We start from the raw sequence: 16,748 nt of genomic DNA, 5'->3' as shown, positions 1-16,748 counted from the left end.
ATACAAGCACCACACTTCAAATCAACTCCAGGCCTTTGATCTGCTTAACTGATAACAACATGATAAAGGGATTGCCCACACCTGTCCAATAAAGAGCCTTTTAGTCGATTGTCCAGTTACTTCTGGTCCCCTTTAAAAAGGGTGTGGCACATGTTAAGGAGCTAAAACTCCTAAACCCTTTATCCAGTTTTACTGTAAATACTCTTAAATGACAGCTTAAAGTTTACATTTACACATTATGTCCATGTCCATTATATAACTATTACTGGAATATGTTTCAGTAAACACAAGTAAACAAGTAAAAAAATAAAAATAAACATGTGTCAGTGTTCAAATATATATAGACCTAACTGTATGTCTTAAATTTGACCTAGAAATTTCAGCAAAGCAGTATAAAAGCTCAGTAAGCACTGACAGCACACAAAGTCTTTTGGTCTCTTCCTCAATTACACACATTGCTCAAGACAGTTTTCTTTGAATAGAACACACAATGAAACAGAATCCAACTATTGAGTCAGTTTTACTGTTTTACTGGCAGTTACTTAACTGCCAGTAAAACATACAAAGCATGTTTTAAAATAGACAAACCATGACGTCATGATGAGAACTAATTGTCAAAAGAGACTGGTAACAGTCACATTCACCAAGTCACATCACCAGCACTGGCTGGTCAAGTATGAAAATGTGAGGGTTCCTGTGACCAATAACTTAAAGACCAATTAGTTAAAATGATAATTAGATCAAGAGCAAAAAAACAAAACAAAACATAAACACAACAACAAAGAGTATTTGTACATGAAGACATTTCTTTATTGTGACACAAATCTCAAATGCCATCTGATTCTTTACATCTGTATAATCCATTTTTAGATATGTTAAGTTTCCGATGTGCAGAGGTAAGACAGTAAAAGTTAAGTTAATGCAACCATAAATAATTGTAATAAATATCAAGTAAATGTACAGCACACATTTTATCGTAACACCTCCTTGTATGGATATGTCCGTTTTATAACCTTTCCTACCCCTCCCAAGAAGGAGTAGTAGAAGAGAGAGCGTCCCTGTTAGCAGCGGTGTATCACCCTTCAAAAGGAACTGAACCAAAAACCAAAAAATTTGCAAGCAATCAACAACCCAATTAGTCAAATAGCAATTTTCGCTGTGTTTTTCAGTACTATCCAAGTAAAATGGCGATTTTACTCACACAAGAAAAACATGTTTCACCATGAGTAGAAGAAATTGAATCCATCTGAGTACAAGACAAAGGTGATAATAATGTTATTGGTATTTCCAAAAAATTCATAAAAAATAACAACACAACAAACTGGATATCCAACAGACATCAGCTAGTTTGCTCATTTTAGAATCTTTTCTTGGAAGAGTAGTGCAAACCGAAAACCAAAAGTTATAAGGTGAAGTGAATTAGCAATTAATAAAAATTGCCAAACATAACTTTAGTCTATTTACATTTTTTTTCCCATCCTATTTATTTATTTTATTTTATTGTTTTTTAAACACAGCTAAACATTTGGTTATGGGTAATTTGACCAAAAGAAAAAGAAAAGAAAAAAGCAGAATGCTGTTCATTTCTCATTAAAGAAAACTATGAAAAGGCAGAACTCAATTTAACCCGCTGCCCCTTCCTCGGTGTACGTGTGAAGATCACGTATATTGGGAACAGGAAACAAGGACATTCACATTCAGTAGAAGTTATTACACAAACAATGTGGAAGAGCAGCAGCTCATGGGTTCCCTTCCTGCTTTCACAATGCAACATAGGTTTCACAATTTGTAATGCAACTTTATAAAAAAACCCAAAAAAACCAAAAAAAACAGAGCAGGCTTCGATTACCATCGTCCAATCTACCTGACCCCTCGTTCTGCCACAGCTACTAAGGTATTAAAAAAAACAAAAAAAAAACAAAAGAGAAAAAATAAAATAAAAGTATCTATCTATTCATAAACTAATAGATTAATATGACTTTTTACATGACTTAAATACCCTCCCTTCAGAGACTTGGATAAAATGTAATCAGTTTATATAGGCATAAGTTAGTTTGTCCATTAGGAGTTCATTTTTATTTAAAACAGGCAGTAAACTACATAATATCCTGTACAGCACTTGTTCACACCTTCTGCCTGCTTATACTTGACAGGTTCCAAGACTAGACAGCAATACAAATTTCTTTTCTTTTTTGGGGGGGGGAGAGTCATTGTACCTTAAACTCAAAAGCCATGATCATCATCTGATTTTCACACACAGCATTACCCTCTTGAGAGAGGCTCCTACAGCAAAGGCATGTTTCTGAACATCACCCCCACAGAGGGGTGGCAGAGGGAGGCAGCTAGGTTAAGCGTTAGGAGAGTAAATGTTTGTTTTGTGCCATAATGGCAATGCCAAATCCAGCGAGTCAGACCGAGATTACAGTGCTAAAATGTTAAGCAATCGTGAATTCAATTAAATTCAAAGTGCTGATCTCAAAGTTAGCCCGTAACGCTGCTAAATTCACAGAATTTGACTGAACCTTGTTAATCCTTCTGTTAAAGGAAAGGGGAGGAAAAGGTGAACAAAAAGTCTCACAGTTGGTTCACTTCAGCGTCGTCCTCAAACTCCGTGTCAGTGCCAATTCAGAATATCTTCCCTGAATTCCCTTGAAAAAAAAAATAAAAAAAAATAAAATACAATAACAAGAAGAAAAAAAAAAAGCAAAACAAATCAAAATAATGAAACGTACAATTTGTGTAAACTGCAATATAAAGCAGGGATAAACAAAGCATTGCCACTGAAAATGTAATAAAATTAACTTTGTGACTTGTCAATGCAGCAGAGCATAAGGTCTGTCTCAGAGGAAAGTCCAGGAACTTGGGGATGAAGGGAGAAAAGGGGTCACGGGTGAGGGCGAGGTTTGGGGCACATGGGGGGGAATATTCGGTTGTCAAGTCTTCTCAGCCGCTGAGTGGGTCCTCGCGGTAGTGGATGGCGTAGCGCAGTTTCTCCAGCATCACGTCCAAAGAAGTATACTGGGGCAGTTTCACCATGAACATACAGGTCTCCACCCGGATGTAGCGAGAGTCTGGCTGACCTAAAGGAGAAACAGGAGTTCATAACCCAGCACTTCTCTCCCAGTTATGCATGTTTGCCAGTTGTTAATGAACCAGAAGCCCAATGACGTGCTACGTAGCAGGTGCTAAAATAAGCTGCCAGCTATGCAGGTGTACAGTAAATGACAGCAAGCCTGAGATTTTGAATGTGTGTCTGTAATTTAACATTTTAGAGTTTGCTCAAGTTTGCAAGAGAAGCTGAGATGATTCGGGGCCTTGCTTAACCCTCAGATCTTACCTGCTGCTCCATCAGGAGGGGCGATCTTCATGGGGTATGGGGGAACATGAGCGGTGTCAGGCCCCCCATCCTTGCAGGGGCACGTGAATGGGATGCGCTCCTGATTGCATGCAAACTTGATGAACTTGCAGAGCTCCTCCTGAGTGAACATCTCCAGGGCGGTCCAGAAGAACTCGATGTGCTGGTCAGTCTCCATCAGGCCCACCTGATACATTGTATGAGCCTATGAGGGAACCGAGCACATGCTGAAATTAAATACTAACCCGTGACAACACGAGGTGAGTGAAATCTCTCTGTATTTCATATATTTAGCATGAATCAATAGCAGAATAAAATAAATAAATAAACTGCCTAGCCCGACAAAGAAACTTTAATGACAAGTGACACAGACATATCACTTTCACACAAATATATGTTTCACCTCAGTGTTAATTTTAATAGCAAGCTTTGATTTAGTTTTAGGCATGTTTTAATGTTTTAATAATTTAGGCATCTAAATTCTTCTCATTTTAGTTGACTATGTATCAAAAGGTTCTTGTAGACTAAATTTGAGGTTGATTTATTTGACTAAAATATAAAGTGTATTTACCAGCTAGAGTTGCTCACACAGTTTACGGCGTAGTTTCATGTGTGCCAAATGTGTCCATGCGTCTACTCCTCCCTGTCTTCCAAGTGTTGACATTTTGCTCCTTGTTTCACATTTTTATGAGAAACAAGGAGCCGAACTCTCCTGCTTTCTTCAAGGCAGCAGATCAAATGTGCACCTCTAACCTTACTGCACAACTAGATTACTTCTGACTGGATCACTTCCAAACTGGCCCGCCTTTATACACAACTTTTTTAGTTCTGATTGGATCTTATTTCTCCAGAATTTTCTCATCTTGCTTTCATTTGTTAAGAAAATGTCAGTACATTTTATTTTAGTTATCATCTTCTTTGTGTGTCAGACAAGAAAAAAAAACGTTGACATGAACTATGATGACAATTATTGGTCAACAAAATTAACACTGCTTTACCTTCAGGAACTCCAAGTTGATGTAAGGCAGGCCGCAGGTGCGCAGCTCAATCTCTATAGGGCTGAGCATGGTAAGCAGCTGCAGGGGAATGATGGATCCGAGCCCTGCACGCACCGCTGTCATGCACTCCACATTCTGCAGCTCCCTCAGACGAAGGCTCCGCACCGCCCGTGCATACACATCCTTGTTCTGCCAGCTTTGCAGACAGATACAAGTACACAGGATATCCAGAATGAAATCACACCCTAATGTTCTGTGGCATTTGGCTATAAAGACAACTTACGCCGAATTAAGATAACTGCAAACGGGAACGGGAACAACAACAAAAATGCGATCAGTGGGATGATTTGTACCTGACAATGAGGCTCCGCCCTCCCTGACAAAGCTCCACTTCTTCACCAGTCATAGTGACATAGGTAAAGGTGCAGCAGGGACGGCTGGGGGAGTCTGGGCTTTCTCCTGAGTGGTGCTGGGAGGAAATTTCAGCACACAGGGCCTCTAGCTCTGTCTCGTCAGTCACCTTCAGCATAGGAGGGAAAAGGTAAATTTGAGGTCACTAGAGTCATGTTGGTAGCATCTAAAGGTGCTACAAACACTAATATACACTTACATTTTCAAATTTCTTGACATAGTTGTAGGTAAGCACATCGGCTTCTTGCAGGTCCTGCTCTGAGTCGAGAGGCTCACCAACTAGGCCCTTCCAAAATGAGCCCAGTAAGTCCAAAGGAAGTGGCACATCTGCACGTATGGCTATGCCTAGTAGTTGGCCAAAAAAGTGCAGCAACTGTTCCTCTGCATAGCTGATAGGGCATGGAGTGAGGATATATTTCCCCTGAGAACAGCACAAATACAGATACGAATTATATTACTCCTAACACAGCAGTTTGCATCATGTGTGATAAAACACATTTCAGTTAGTATCTAGCACACAGTCGGATATGAATGAATTTTTGGGGAAAACAAATAGAGCAAAAAAGACAAAAAAAGCAGAAAACATGGTAGGTAATAGAAAATAAATATTACCTTATTACGATTGGCTGCAGCACTGGGACAGGGGAGCAGCAGGGAAAGTGCAGAACTCTGCAACTCCTTACACACCTGCCACAGGAAGTGTCTAAAAGAGCCACCTGCACACATTGATCACAGCCAGTTAGAACAGGAAGGGGGCAAATACTATTCACAGGGCTGTACATTGATTCAAAGTGCACATACAAACAAACTTTGAAAGAATTTTAGTTCAATACAAATAGACCCGGAATCTGTGCTGCAGGCTTCTGCTTATGTGATTAACTATTGCAGTATGAGAACTCCTTTTACACATGGTGCTTATTTACCCCTTCTTAAAGCCAGTTTTGTTGTTTTATTTTGGTAGAAATGTCCTTCCTTTTTTTAGGTTCCGGTATTATTTTTTTTATAACAAAAAATATTGTGAAATATAGTGAAACATGGAAACTTCTATCAAAACGAAACAGAAAACCTACATTGGCCTGTAATGTCTTGAAAGTGGTCAATTTATTTTATGGCCTGACAGTGTAATTAAGTAACTGCAAATGCCACATTTACATGATGTTAGTCTCTTTACTTCTTCCTGTATTACAGAAAAACAAAATGAGCAGAGCAGAATAAATCTAAGTATATCCAGTGCTTAGATTCTCAACCGATTAAAAGTTCATATATTTTGCCATTGATTTTGTATTTTGCTTTTAATACTGGTTAGTTAGTTGTACCAGTTATTTGGAAGTTTATGAATTAAAATAAATCAAAAGTATTGTGAGGGAGAAATTCTTACTCGTGCCATGAACTTCCTCTCCAGTGAAGCGGATGTTAAAGGCGTAGGTTGGGTCTCCTCCACTGGCGAGTTTCACACAAAGCTGGGATGACGGCACACACGACAGCTGGCGTGCTGCCTGGCAGAAGTACGTGTTCTCTGATGACCTGATCTCACCTGAGGCAGACGCACCCAATCAGAAAAAAAAGCACGTTTGACAAGATACCTTGAAAGTATGAAGAGTATTAGGGCCACATTAAGAAAAAATAATAATTATTGATCATTTTGAGAAAAAAAACCCCCAAAATGTGCAGATTACAAACTGATGCAGCCTCTGCAAGATGCTTTGTGTAGATGAGTTACTGAAACAAATTGATTAGCTGCTACATCCCACTAAACATTGGATGTTAGATAGATGCTCAGACCATGTCTATATTGGGTCTGTTGTTTTTGCAAGCAATCGACATCTATACGACGTCCAAACAAGGTCCACAATTTGGACGCCAAACCATGACCCACCTTGGAGGTTAATATAATGCTCAATATATGAACTTTGGACAGGATAATTACTTTGGGCGTCACGTGGACATCTGTGACAGGTGCCGGAAATTTACATGATTAAGAAATGTAGTATTTTTAATTACAAATATAAACATTATTGTTATCAACATAAACAATATGTTTAAATAAAGATTATTTAAAAACATCCCTCATTACTTATGTGTTATTCTATTGATTTATTCAGTACATGTTGGTATTTTTTTTTTATGTTAAAATGCAAAATAATTATGGTTAAAGTATTTTTGAAAACTTTTGAAATTCCTTTTAAAAAGAGCACAATTGTATTTAAAAAGTTTAAAAGAGCATTTGCTTTATATATGCTCCATATTTACAAGTAATCCCGTTTTATTTGTGAAGAGGTTTGTAAGAGGAAGTGAGTGTGTTTGTATTCAGTAGCAAGACAAGAAGTTGCAACAGAAAGTATGAGAAGTTTATGCAATTGTGTATAAACTGGACTACTCTGCTCAACAGTATTTGTTTATTCGCACATTTTGCAAACTGTCTGTGAGAAGCTCGGGACATTTCTGCTCCAAATCCACCGTGCAGCTGCTCACTTTTGTTTTAGCTCAGGAGCCCACGCCATCTGAAGATGTCCACTAATCGCTCTGTATTCCTTCACACATAACTGTTTCTGTACAGAAAACATGCCCTCCACCATCTGGAAACATGGGACTATAGAGCCCATAGAAGCAGCCTAAAAACAGTCTAAAATGAGTCGAAGATGTCTTCAACAACCACATTTTAGACGTTCAGTAGACGTTGAAAAAACAAAAACAACATTGCCTGGCGTTACAAAACAACCCCTTCAGTGGATCAAACATATAAACATATGACATATAAAAGACAACAGTCCGATGTCACTTGCGCAGTGGGACTGTATCTTGTGATACAATATACACGCTCTTCAAAGTTTGTGGGTTTTTTTCCTTCTGACCAGATGTTGCTTTCTGCACCATCGTTTCAAGATCCTTATTACCACACTCTGTTTATGTGCTAAAAGAGAAATCGTTTTCTTGTAACTAAAACCGATTTTGAAATATAATGTCACTAACTTAGCTACACAAGCCATTATATGGAGGATATAGCAGCTGTGGCAATTTGCCTTGAAAATATTTTAATCTCCACATTTCTACATTTTTTTCTCAAAACCATCAATAATAATTTTTTCTTAATGTGGCCCTAATGCTCCGTTAAGTGATATAGAACTTTGAAAAACTAAAAAACTTGAACCAGTGAAAGGAATACCCACCTCCCACAATCTCTAGAGGGTCCAGTGTAATCTCTGGAGCGGCATGGTCAGCTGTCCGCTGCACTGTGGCATTCAGTACTCTGTTCATCACAGTGACCTTAGTGTCATAAAAGATTAGGCCTGCAAATAGAACAAGCGGTGAGTCATTTCAACAAAGCAAGCTTTCCAGATAGGTTACACAAACTACAACGCGAGATGTGTGCTCAGATCCCGCTCACCTTTGGCCTCACTCAACAGAGCTGCAATGCTGTTTTGATACGTATGTGTTTGTCTCAGTTCCACCAACGGCAGGAAGAAACTCTCCAGGCTGTTGTTGAGCGATTGCAGCAAAGCAAAGCGTAGGCGTAAACTCTCCACAGGCACATCTGAAAACATTGACATTTATACAAAAAGTTATGTATAGCTGACAAAACCCCCCCGAGGTTTCAAACTTTTCAGTGAAACTCCAAAAGTGCTGGCAGTTTACATACTGAGCAAGCAGGCCACACGAGGATCAGCAGCATCACTGGGGTCCAGGTAGACTTCATGGGGGTGCAACCGGGATGGTGTGATAGCCAGGTGACGGCACAGTCTGTTGATGTACTGTACCAATGCCACATCCATTTCTAAGCTCCACTTTCTACAAGCCTTCTGTGCATGGCGAGTGTCTATACAGGTGCACCTGGCAGAGGAGCACGGGAGTTCTTAAATAAAGAGCTCTGAGCTCATTAAAAACATTAAAGAGCAGAAACATTATCAGATAGAGACAAGACACTCAAAGAATCCTTAATACAAACTGATCCCTAAGAGCCAATCAACTGCCAAACCAGGGGGAAAAAAAAAAAAAAAAAAGACATGAAACAACTCACACACTCGCCTTCTTAAAGGCAAGCAGAAACTCAGCAGCCATATAGAAATATCTGTGGGCAGTTATTTTTGATAGAAAGAAAAAAACAAAACAACCAAAAAACCTTCAGTTTAAATAATCACCAAAATGTTTACTACATCCGTAGAATCAGTCGACTCTGATAAAAATGGGACTTTGCCCCAAAATAAGGCTTATGAAGCTTTTTTCCCCCACTAGAAATTCTACATATATCATCATCTTTGCAGTTAGTAATAAGACATAATATATGCATTTATTATTGTTTTTATAAAGGTTAAAAACTTCTAATTAGGGCAGAATTACTTAAAACAAAAGAAAACTGACAACATGTTAAGTGTGTGTGTGTGTGTGTGTGTGTGTGTGTGTGTGTGTGTGTGTGTGTGTGTGTGTGTGTGTTTTCAAACAAGGCTGTTCAAATCTCACCTCTCAAAGTGAAGATCATAACCACAAGCCAAAATTGCCCTCCAGACACTGCGGATGTCCTGCTTGGCTCGGTCAACAGCAAATTTATGGAAGCCTTCTAGTGTCAAGTACTTCTCCTCTGGGACTAAAGAAACCATTCACAGCAGGTTGCATTTCATTTACAAATACATGGATCAGCTACTGATATGGAAAATTCTCACTTTTATGATAATGGACTGGCGGTGTGTCAACAGACAAAAGTGCCTTTAAATGCAATTGTGTGGATGTCTTAAATTCTCTGGTAACCTACTTACATTAATTTCAATGTTGTGCTGCTTCATCCTACTTTCCTACAATTCAGATACAAATATTATACTTTTTCTTCTCTACAGTTTCAGCTGTTAATTAGTTTTCAGATGAAACTTAATGAAAAGGTTTATTAAGATACTAACAAAACAAAACACCCACGCAAAACATTGCTTTTAATGATTTTGACATATGACAAAGTGTCTCGTGTCTGGTTTTGGGTGCCCTCATGAAATGACGCAACTATGGAAAAAAAAAAAAAAAAGCAAAAATGAAACTGCTATCATTTTGATGTTCAATTTCCATCAGGTTCCCTAAAATTTATCTCATGACACAGCACAAATGTTTTCACTTTTTCGTGTCCTTTGTTTTTATTTCACTTTTACTTGCGAAGGAACATTTGAAACTCATGGATAAGCCTGGATAGGTTCACAGCTTAGGAATGTGAATATTTCTTCACCACACATTTAGTTCTGTGGTAGTTAGGTAGTTAATTCAAAGGTTGTTTTAATCCTTTGCAAATCTTTGTGTTAGCTAAAAATTCATAGATGTGTGGAGTCAAAGTGGGAGTGTTTATTACAAACCTTCGGTTTTCTTCGCAGGAGATTTTTCCACATCTTTTTCTTCAGGTCTGGATTTCTCAGGAGATTTCGGCTTTAGCACTGTTTTCTTCTCACTCAGTGCGGTTCTGAGAGATGAGCACATTTTAATTCAGTTATCATGGCAGTGTGTTTATGCCTCTATACATGTAGTTACCGTTCAAAAAGTGAGTGACGTACCTGACACTGTTAAGCACAGACTTTTCCTTAGTGGGAGGTTTGGTGATGGGCCTCTTGGTGCTTACTACCTTGCCTTGATGCTGCTCTTTTCCTGCCTTGCTGTACTTGTTCTTATTTGGCTTAGGAGTGCCATACTTTCTTAGAATCTAAAAAAATAAAACATTTTGTAAGTTGTTGTGTACAAAAGTTGAAAAGTTGTTTTAAAACAAAAAGGTCAATTAAATTAAATTACAGTTAAATTATTATTATTATTTTTTTTGAATTATAGTAATCCATCTATCCATTTTCTTCAATTTTTCGAATTCAGGTTAGGGGCATTTAACCTGGCCCCACTAATTCAATGTCTTTGAACTGTGGGAGGAATCAGAGAACCTGAAGAGAACCACGCTGACACGGGGAGAACATACAAACTCCACACAGAAAAGGTCCTGATTTAATTCAAACTCAGGGCCTTCTCTCTGTGAGGTGACAGTCCAAACTAAAACCGAGCCAGCCATTTGACTAACAAATTTTTGATTTAACTATATCAAAGAATTCACAAGTTTACTGTTGAGCACTTCTTTAATACCTGAGTAAGTTGGTCCTCAAGTACTTTCTTGGGAGGTCGAACATTGGTGAAGAAAGTATGCAGTAGGTTGCCTGGTGTCTGAGAGTTGATCTGCTCCTTGCTGAGGTAAATGTCAGACACTTTAACGGGCTTGGCTGGCGTGAGGCTGAGCATCTGCTCCGAGTGGACACAGCTCTTAAAAATATCTGTGAGGACATCTCGGGCTCCAGGTACAAGCTTGTCACCTTCAAACAGAAGAATTTTAATTTAGACAAAGTAAGAAAACTAAAAGCAGCAAATATGTGATTGTAGTTAAGTGACAACCTTTGATTGTTTTCTCCAAGAAGTAGTCTTCAAGGGCAGAGCTTCCCTGTGTGTCAAACAGGCTTTGGTTAACACTGGAAGCCGTGAGGATCTCCTCATTGGTCAGCTCCATTAGTTCTTCTTCACCTTCCAGGCTGGACAAGCCAATCAGGTCACTGCTGTTGAAAAGACTGGCACGAATTTTTTCCACTTTGGCTCGAGAACGCACCTATAGTCACCAAAAGAGAAATTTTCCTTACATTTTCAACATCTTAAGCACAAAATCAATCAGATGGAATAATAACGATTTGAATCAGCTCACCTCAATGACAGCGTAACCCTTGATGGGTCTGGCCATGACTGCATTGCTCTCTAATGAGGTGACTGTGTGCATAGAGCCCCCATCTGACGCGGATGGCGTTTCTGCACTGTCGACAGGTTCCCCTAAGCTGCCGAGACTCCCAAGACTCCCTGTGCTACACAGGGAGGTATCTAGACTCTCCTGACTAGAAACTGTCTGTGACTCTTGGAGTCCCTGCTGGGGGTATGTAATGGCAGAAGCTGCAGCCGCAGGAGTGAGAGGTGGGACAGCTAAAAGCTCCTGATCGACGGAAAGTTCACTGGCAGTGCGGGAGACCCCCTGAGAGGAGCTGCAGATAGAGGTCTGGCTGGTAGAAGCTGAAGCACTCACACTCATAGCTGGAGTTACACTACTGGAGCTGTCGGGACTCTCGGGACCTCCGTTGTTTGCAAAGGGGCGCTCAGGTTCAGGACACACTTTACCATCCTGAAGGCTTGCAACACCAGTCCCAGGTTTTTTCTTGGGGTCCTCCTCCTGGAGAGGAATGAAGATTTCATCTTTAAAGAGCCCCCCATGTGCGTTGCAAGCCCTTCGGATAGCATTACGGACAACAGCCTCCTCCAGGTGCGTGGGAATACCTGAGAGCACCAGCAGGCGACTGTGAGCAGTGGGTCCAACCAGAGCCTGGCAGGCGTCCGTTACTGCATCGCTGGTTACGCTTAAGCCCTGTGGGTCCTTGTTGGCAAGGTGTCGTAAGATCATCAGCAGAGTAAGGCAGCGGTGGAACCACAGCATGTCCTCAGGTTTACTACCTGCCATGTTCAGCAGGGCACTGTCACTCTCTGACAGCCTTGCACCTCCACTTCCCCGTTTACCAGACACTGCTGCCACTGCAGCTGCTGCTCTCTCACGCTTCATCTTCACCTTCTTACGCTTTGAGAGCAAACTGGGGCTCTGCGGTGTCTGGCCTGGGGATGATGATGAGGATGAAGAAGAATCACTAAGGTTAGGGGCACTGGTGGAGGACAGCGCTCCCACTGAAGAGCCGCCAACATTGAGAGGAAGTGTCACCTCTGCAACAGCCAGACACACTTCCATCAGGGCATGAAAGTATGTGGAGAATCGACTCTGCTCCGCACCCAGGGCCAATGCAATGCCTCCGGATGAGGACCCCCCTGCTCCAGCCCCTCCAGCAGTCCATCCCTGAGTTTCCCGGTCATAGAGCTTTCGGAGTTCTGTCTGCAGGGCCATGAGCACTGCGAGGCAGGGGTTAAGCAAAAGAGCAATTGAACTTGATAGACCAGTAGGGCTCTTGCGCTGCTCCAATTGGTGGATCTTCCGCAAAAGTTCCGCTAACAAGTGAAAGATGAGTTCTTTGATGGAGGGAGCCAGATCAGTTGTCCAAACCAAACCACCTAAGAACAACGACCAAGAAAATAATCAAAATTGGGATCTTGGGAAATCTTTATGCACCTAAATGTCTCGTGACTTATAGCTTAGGTTCGTAAGCTTTGAGTTGTTACTTCTAACTAAAAGGACATTAAAATGAATAATAAAAATTTAAAACTAAATATCACAATTTAGGATTTTGAAATCTTTTTTTGAAATCTCACAATTTAGGATTTAATGGGTGAAATCTACATTTGTGTGTTTAATGTAATACTACAACTGCTATATGACAGGGATACAGAAATATGGCAATGAAATACAACATGCACATTAAATGGTGTCACAATGGATATTCCTCCTACCAAGTAGTTCTACCACTTGTAGCAGCACAGATGAGGGAACTGTGTCCAGCTCATCCTCTGATCGTTCACTGCTCTCTCCCAGCTTCCATGTTAGCAGCTGTTCAGCAAATGCCATGGCTAATGGAAACTCCAGTGGCAAGGAGTGCAACACCAGCACAGCACCAGGAGGGGGGGACACCCCTACAATTAAGACAAAGGGATACTTCATTACATTTAATGGGTACAGAGTTTATTCACAAAACAGCTAAAGCAGCGTATATAAATTCCCTTTGGAATTAGATACTAACCAAGCTTGATGTGCACTTTATCAGTAGGGATCATAACAGAAGGATATTGATTGGTGGTAGGTGGGGGAATAAGGCCTGTGTTGGTAGGTGAAGCATCCAGAGGATAACACACAGCCTCCATCAGATTCAGCTGGCCATTTCTCCGCACCTTGTGACCCAGGCCATACACCATGACTCGAGCCCAAGGGGCCTTGTACAGACTTGAGCTAATGGAGTAGAAAAGATTAAGATGTCATTTTTGCTATCAATTTGATTTTGTTTTTAAGTTTTCTCTCCTATGTTTTTTATTTATTTATTTTATTAAAGCTGTTATTTAATAAACCACTATAACTCACTCTTTACGACAGCCTAGCTGGCTTTCTTTGCAGGACACGATCACAAATGCAGCTCCTGGAAAGCTGACATCCATGCTTACTTTGGATTCTGACACTGGGAACTCCTCAGATGTAAACTGCTCTGGTGCATTCTGTCAAGAATCACCCCAATTGTAAGAGTTGTAACAGCTTGTAAACATGCACCCTGAGATACATGTATTAAATTAATAACAGATTGACAGAACATACCTGTAGAAAGCAGCATATCTGCTTTGTAAGCTCAAGTAAGCTTTCTTCTCCTTGATGCAAGGCACGGGTGATGGCCACTGTCAACCACTCCCGGATTGGCTGAGCGTTGCCCTGGTAAAACAGGTCTGTGGGGGAGCAACTTTGGCCCTCAAGGTTGTGCAATACTGACTGAGCCAGCAGAACAGAACTTGAACTGATCGTGCCATCTGCAGGAAGAAAAAAATTGTCACATTTACCACTAATAGAATATGCACATGGTATTAAGGAGATTCATTATAATATCGTATAGCCACACTCACCAGGGAGGGGTGGAGCCAGCAGCTGGTTAGATAGAAGCTGCAAGTGTTCCAAGGTGATGTCACGGATAGCAGGTATGTGGAAGAGACGAGTGAAGGTGTGCGGATTCTTGGGGGCAAAGATGTTGAGCAAGGCCATGCGACAGTATAATCTGGCCAGTGCACTCTCACAGCGAAGAAGTTCCCTAAAATAAAGCAGAGCTGCATGAATGATTCTGTGCAGCATGTAGACGTGTCATATTTATCCTCATTGGATTCACATGTTACCTGTGAATCTGAATGTTGCTACTGTCTAATGAGACCAAGCCATTAGCCGCAGTACGGCGAGATCCAGCAGGTGGGCGTTCCAGCATTTCAATTGGATACCAGTACCTGACAAGCACACCCTCACTACGCAGGTATGTCTCCACCTGTACCAGTTCATTCACCTTAACAAAGCAAACAGTTTGTTCATCAGCATCTTTGTTGTTAAGATAGAAAATGCTTATAATGGTAAATGAGTATACTTACAGAGTCCACATCCAGCACAACACCATGCAAACCAAAAGTTTTTAACATGCCCCTGATGGCAAATTTCGGCAGTGCTGTTCCCCCTGTTGTGCTGTTGGTATTGTTGCTGTCAGGACATCGGATGACCACAGTCAAGCCTGTGTTGAAACAGTACATCACCACGAGGATCATTTAAATGACATCACATCATATTACAGTGGTCCCTCACTATAATGCAGTTCACCTTTCCTGGCCTCGCTGTTTTGTGGATTTTTTTTGTGCAATTTGGCATGGTTTTTTTGTTTGTTTTTTTTAACAGCACATTGTGTTTGTGTCCTGATTGGCTGTAGACCACTGTCAATCAATCTCATGCCGTGTCTCCTGGGTACTTTGCAGACTTCACCTATCACGGGTTATTTTTAGAACGCAACTCCTGTGATAAACGAGGGACCACTGTATATACATTTGATTTTTTTCCCCACTGGAAATTACAATAAGGTCATTCAAGCCTAGTGGCAGCAAGTGAAAAGTAACTATGTGCAATATTAGTACAGATGTCTAAAGACTTTGTTTTGTGTGCTTCATGAAATAATGTTATTTCCTTTCATACCTTTGCGGACTTTGTCGATAGTGAACTTGTTGGCCTCATCCTTGATATCCTCAATAGTTGGGAGGTAGAGATCTCGAGGAATGCCACCATTCTCTTCATACAGAAATTCCACTGTCTGCCTCGCAATGTCAACCATACCTGAAACCAGAAACAGCGTCTCAGCTCTACGTACAGGTAGACAGTCTGGTAAGTGATTAATTTTATAACTTCAGACATCTATTTAATGAGGGTTGATGACAAGAATCCCATCATCAAATCATGAAGCACATTAAAGCATGTAGTATTAAAACTGAGGTCTGATTTGATTTGATACTTAATTCCTTGGTCTATGAGTGAACCTAAATTATCAGCAATAAACCTTAAGGCGGTTAAATAAACATGTACAAAACGTTCTTCCTATTATGACATTATTTTGACTTTTAGACACAATTAACGCTCCATTTAGTTTTCAAAAACATCTTAAGGGTCATAAAGTTAAAGCAGCACAGGTTAAGTGTTTATTGTCATGGAAAGCTGCAGTGGCACGCAAGATTTTTTTGGCCATGTTGTAATATAAGTTATTTACCCAGCTGCAGAGCTCCTTTGATTTGGTCCAGGCCCGATTTCCTCTCAGCCTCGTTACGGAACCGTCTACGAATTGTGGGGAACACTTTTGTCTCCCATGCCTTCACCAGAAGGGCATAGTGGTCCTCCTGAAGTCAAATCAAAATTCAGTCATGAAATACTTAAGCTTAAAACTTTTTCCAACACAATTTTGAGCATTGCAGACTTTTCTTACTCTTGGAACATCATCATCATCCTCATCATCACTCTCATCATCAGCAATAGGGGGAGGATGTGGGTCGGGTCCAGAGGTGACCAGATTCTCATAGCTCAGCTCCACCTTATAAAGGCAGGACTGGTCACTGTTGTACTCTGCAAAAGCCAAATATTCAAAGGTTACTAGGCTATGAGGCAAAAATACAAATCGACAAGGAAGAAAAAATTTTTTTGAAAAGGAATGCGAGATGACAAGAGACATACGCTGCTGAGCAACTGCAACAGCTGCAATCCGACAAGGGGGTCCATGAGAACCAGAGTCCGAAGTAACACTAGCGCCTGCATCATTATCGCTGTCTGAGGCCATAGCAAAGGGCAGTGCTTCAAAATTTGCACTGATTTCTTCTGCAAGGTCTACACACAAGTCAGCAGCATTTCTGTGTGCTTGGCCTTCAGCAAATGCAAAAGGCCGGCTTCCAAAGTTGGCACGTATCTTTGAGTTCTGCAAAGGAATATAGAGAAAGTCAATATATAAATATATACATGCATATAAATAATC

At 40.6% G+C, this 16,748-nt stretch overlaps 1 protein-coding gene across 1 annotated transcript in view; it reads right to left on the bottom strand.

Moving 5' to 3' along the window:
* Window positions 1-788: 788 nt before the first annotated feature.
* The window catches only part of hectd4 (HECT domain E3 ubiquitin protein ligase 4), a 39,125-nt gene continuing 23,165 nt past the window's right edge, over window positions 789-16,748 (bottom strand). The window contains exons 50-76 of the mRNA XM_080309059.1: window positions 16,454-16,691; window positions 16,209-16,345; window positions 15,996-16,122; window positions 15,431-15,568; window positions 14,842-14,978; window positions 14,599-14,759; window positions 14,335-14,516; window positions 14,036-14,241; window positions 13,808-13,938; window positions 13,473-13,678; window positions 13,186-13,365; window positions 11,456-12,849; window positions 11,155-11,362; window positions 10,852-11,075; window positions 10,284-10,429; window positions 10,089-10,192; window positions 9,220-9,343; window positions 8,402-8,592; window positions 8,150-8,296; window positions 7,932-8,051; window positions 6,143-6,298; window positions 5,377-5,480; window positions 4,964-5,185; window positions 4,707-4,873; window positions 4,354-4,549; window positions 3,338-3,560; window positions 789-3,080 (exon numbers count right to left, since the gene is read on the bottom strand). Coding sequence (XP_080165185.1) covers window positions 2,944-3,080; window positions 3,338-3,560; window positions 4,354-4,549; window positions 4,707-4,873; window positions 4,964-5,185; window positions 5,377-5,480; window positions 6,143-6,298; window positions 7,932-8,051; window positions 8,150-8,296; window positions 8,402-8,592; window positions 9,220-9,343; window positions 10,089-10,192; window positions 10,284-10,429; window positions 10,852-11,075; window positions 11,155-11,362; window positions 11,456-12,849; window positions 13,186-13,365; window positions 13,473-13,678; window positions 13,808-13,938; window positions 14,036-14,241; window positions 14,335-14,516; window positions 14,599-14,759; window positions 14,842-14,978; window positions 15,431-15,568; window positions 15,996-16,122; window positions 16,209-16,345; window positions 16,454-16,691 — 5,706 coding nt within the window. The 3' untranslated portion in view covers window positions 789-2,943. The remainder of the gene's footprint in view (window positions 3,081-3,337; window positions 3,561-4,353; window positions 4,550-4,706; window positions 4,874-4,963; window positions 5,186-5,376; window positions 5,481-6,142; window positions 6,299-7,931; window positions 8,052-8,149; window positions 8,297-8,401; window positions 8,593-9,219; window positions 9,344-10,088; window positions 10,193-10,283; window positions 10,430-10,851; window positions 11,076-11,154; window positions 11,363-11,455; window positions 12,850-13,185; window positions 13,366-13,472; window positions 13,679-13,807; window positions 13,939-14,035; window positions 14,242-14,334; window positions 14,517-14,598; window positions 14,760-14,841; window positions 14,979-15,430; window positions 15,569-15,995; window positions 16,123-16,208; window positions 16,346-16,453; window positions 16,692-16,748) is intronic.

This window comes from Astatotilapia calliptera, chromosome 12 (assembly GCF_964374335.1).
Source record: "Astatotilapia calliptera chromosome 12, fAstCal68.1, whole genome shotgun sequence".
NCBI classification, from domain to species: Eukaryota; Metazoa; Chordata; class Actinopteri; order Cichliformes; family Cichlidae; genus Astatotilapia; species Astatotilapia calliptera.
Note: the sequence above shows the minus strand (reverse complement) of the source record. Positions and strands in the feature narration are given on the sequence as shown.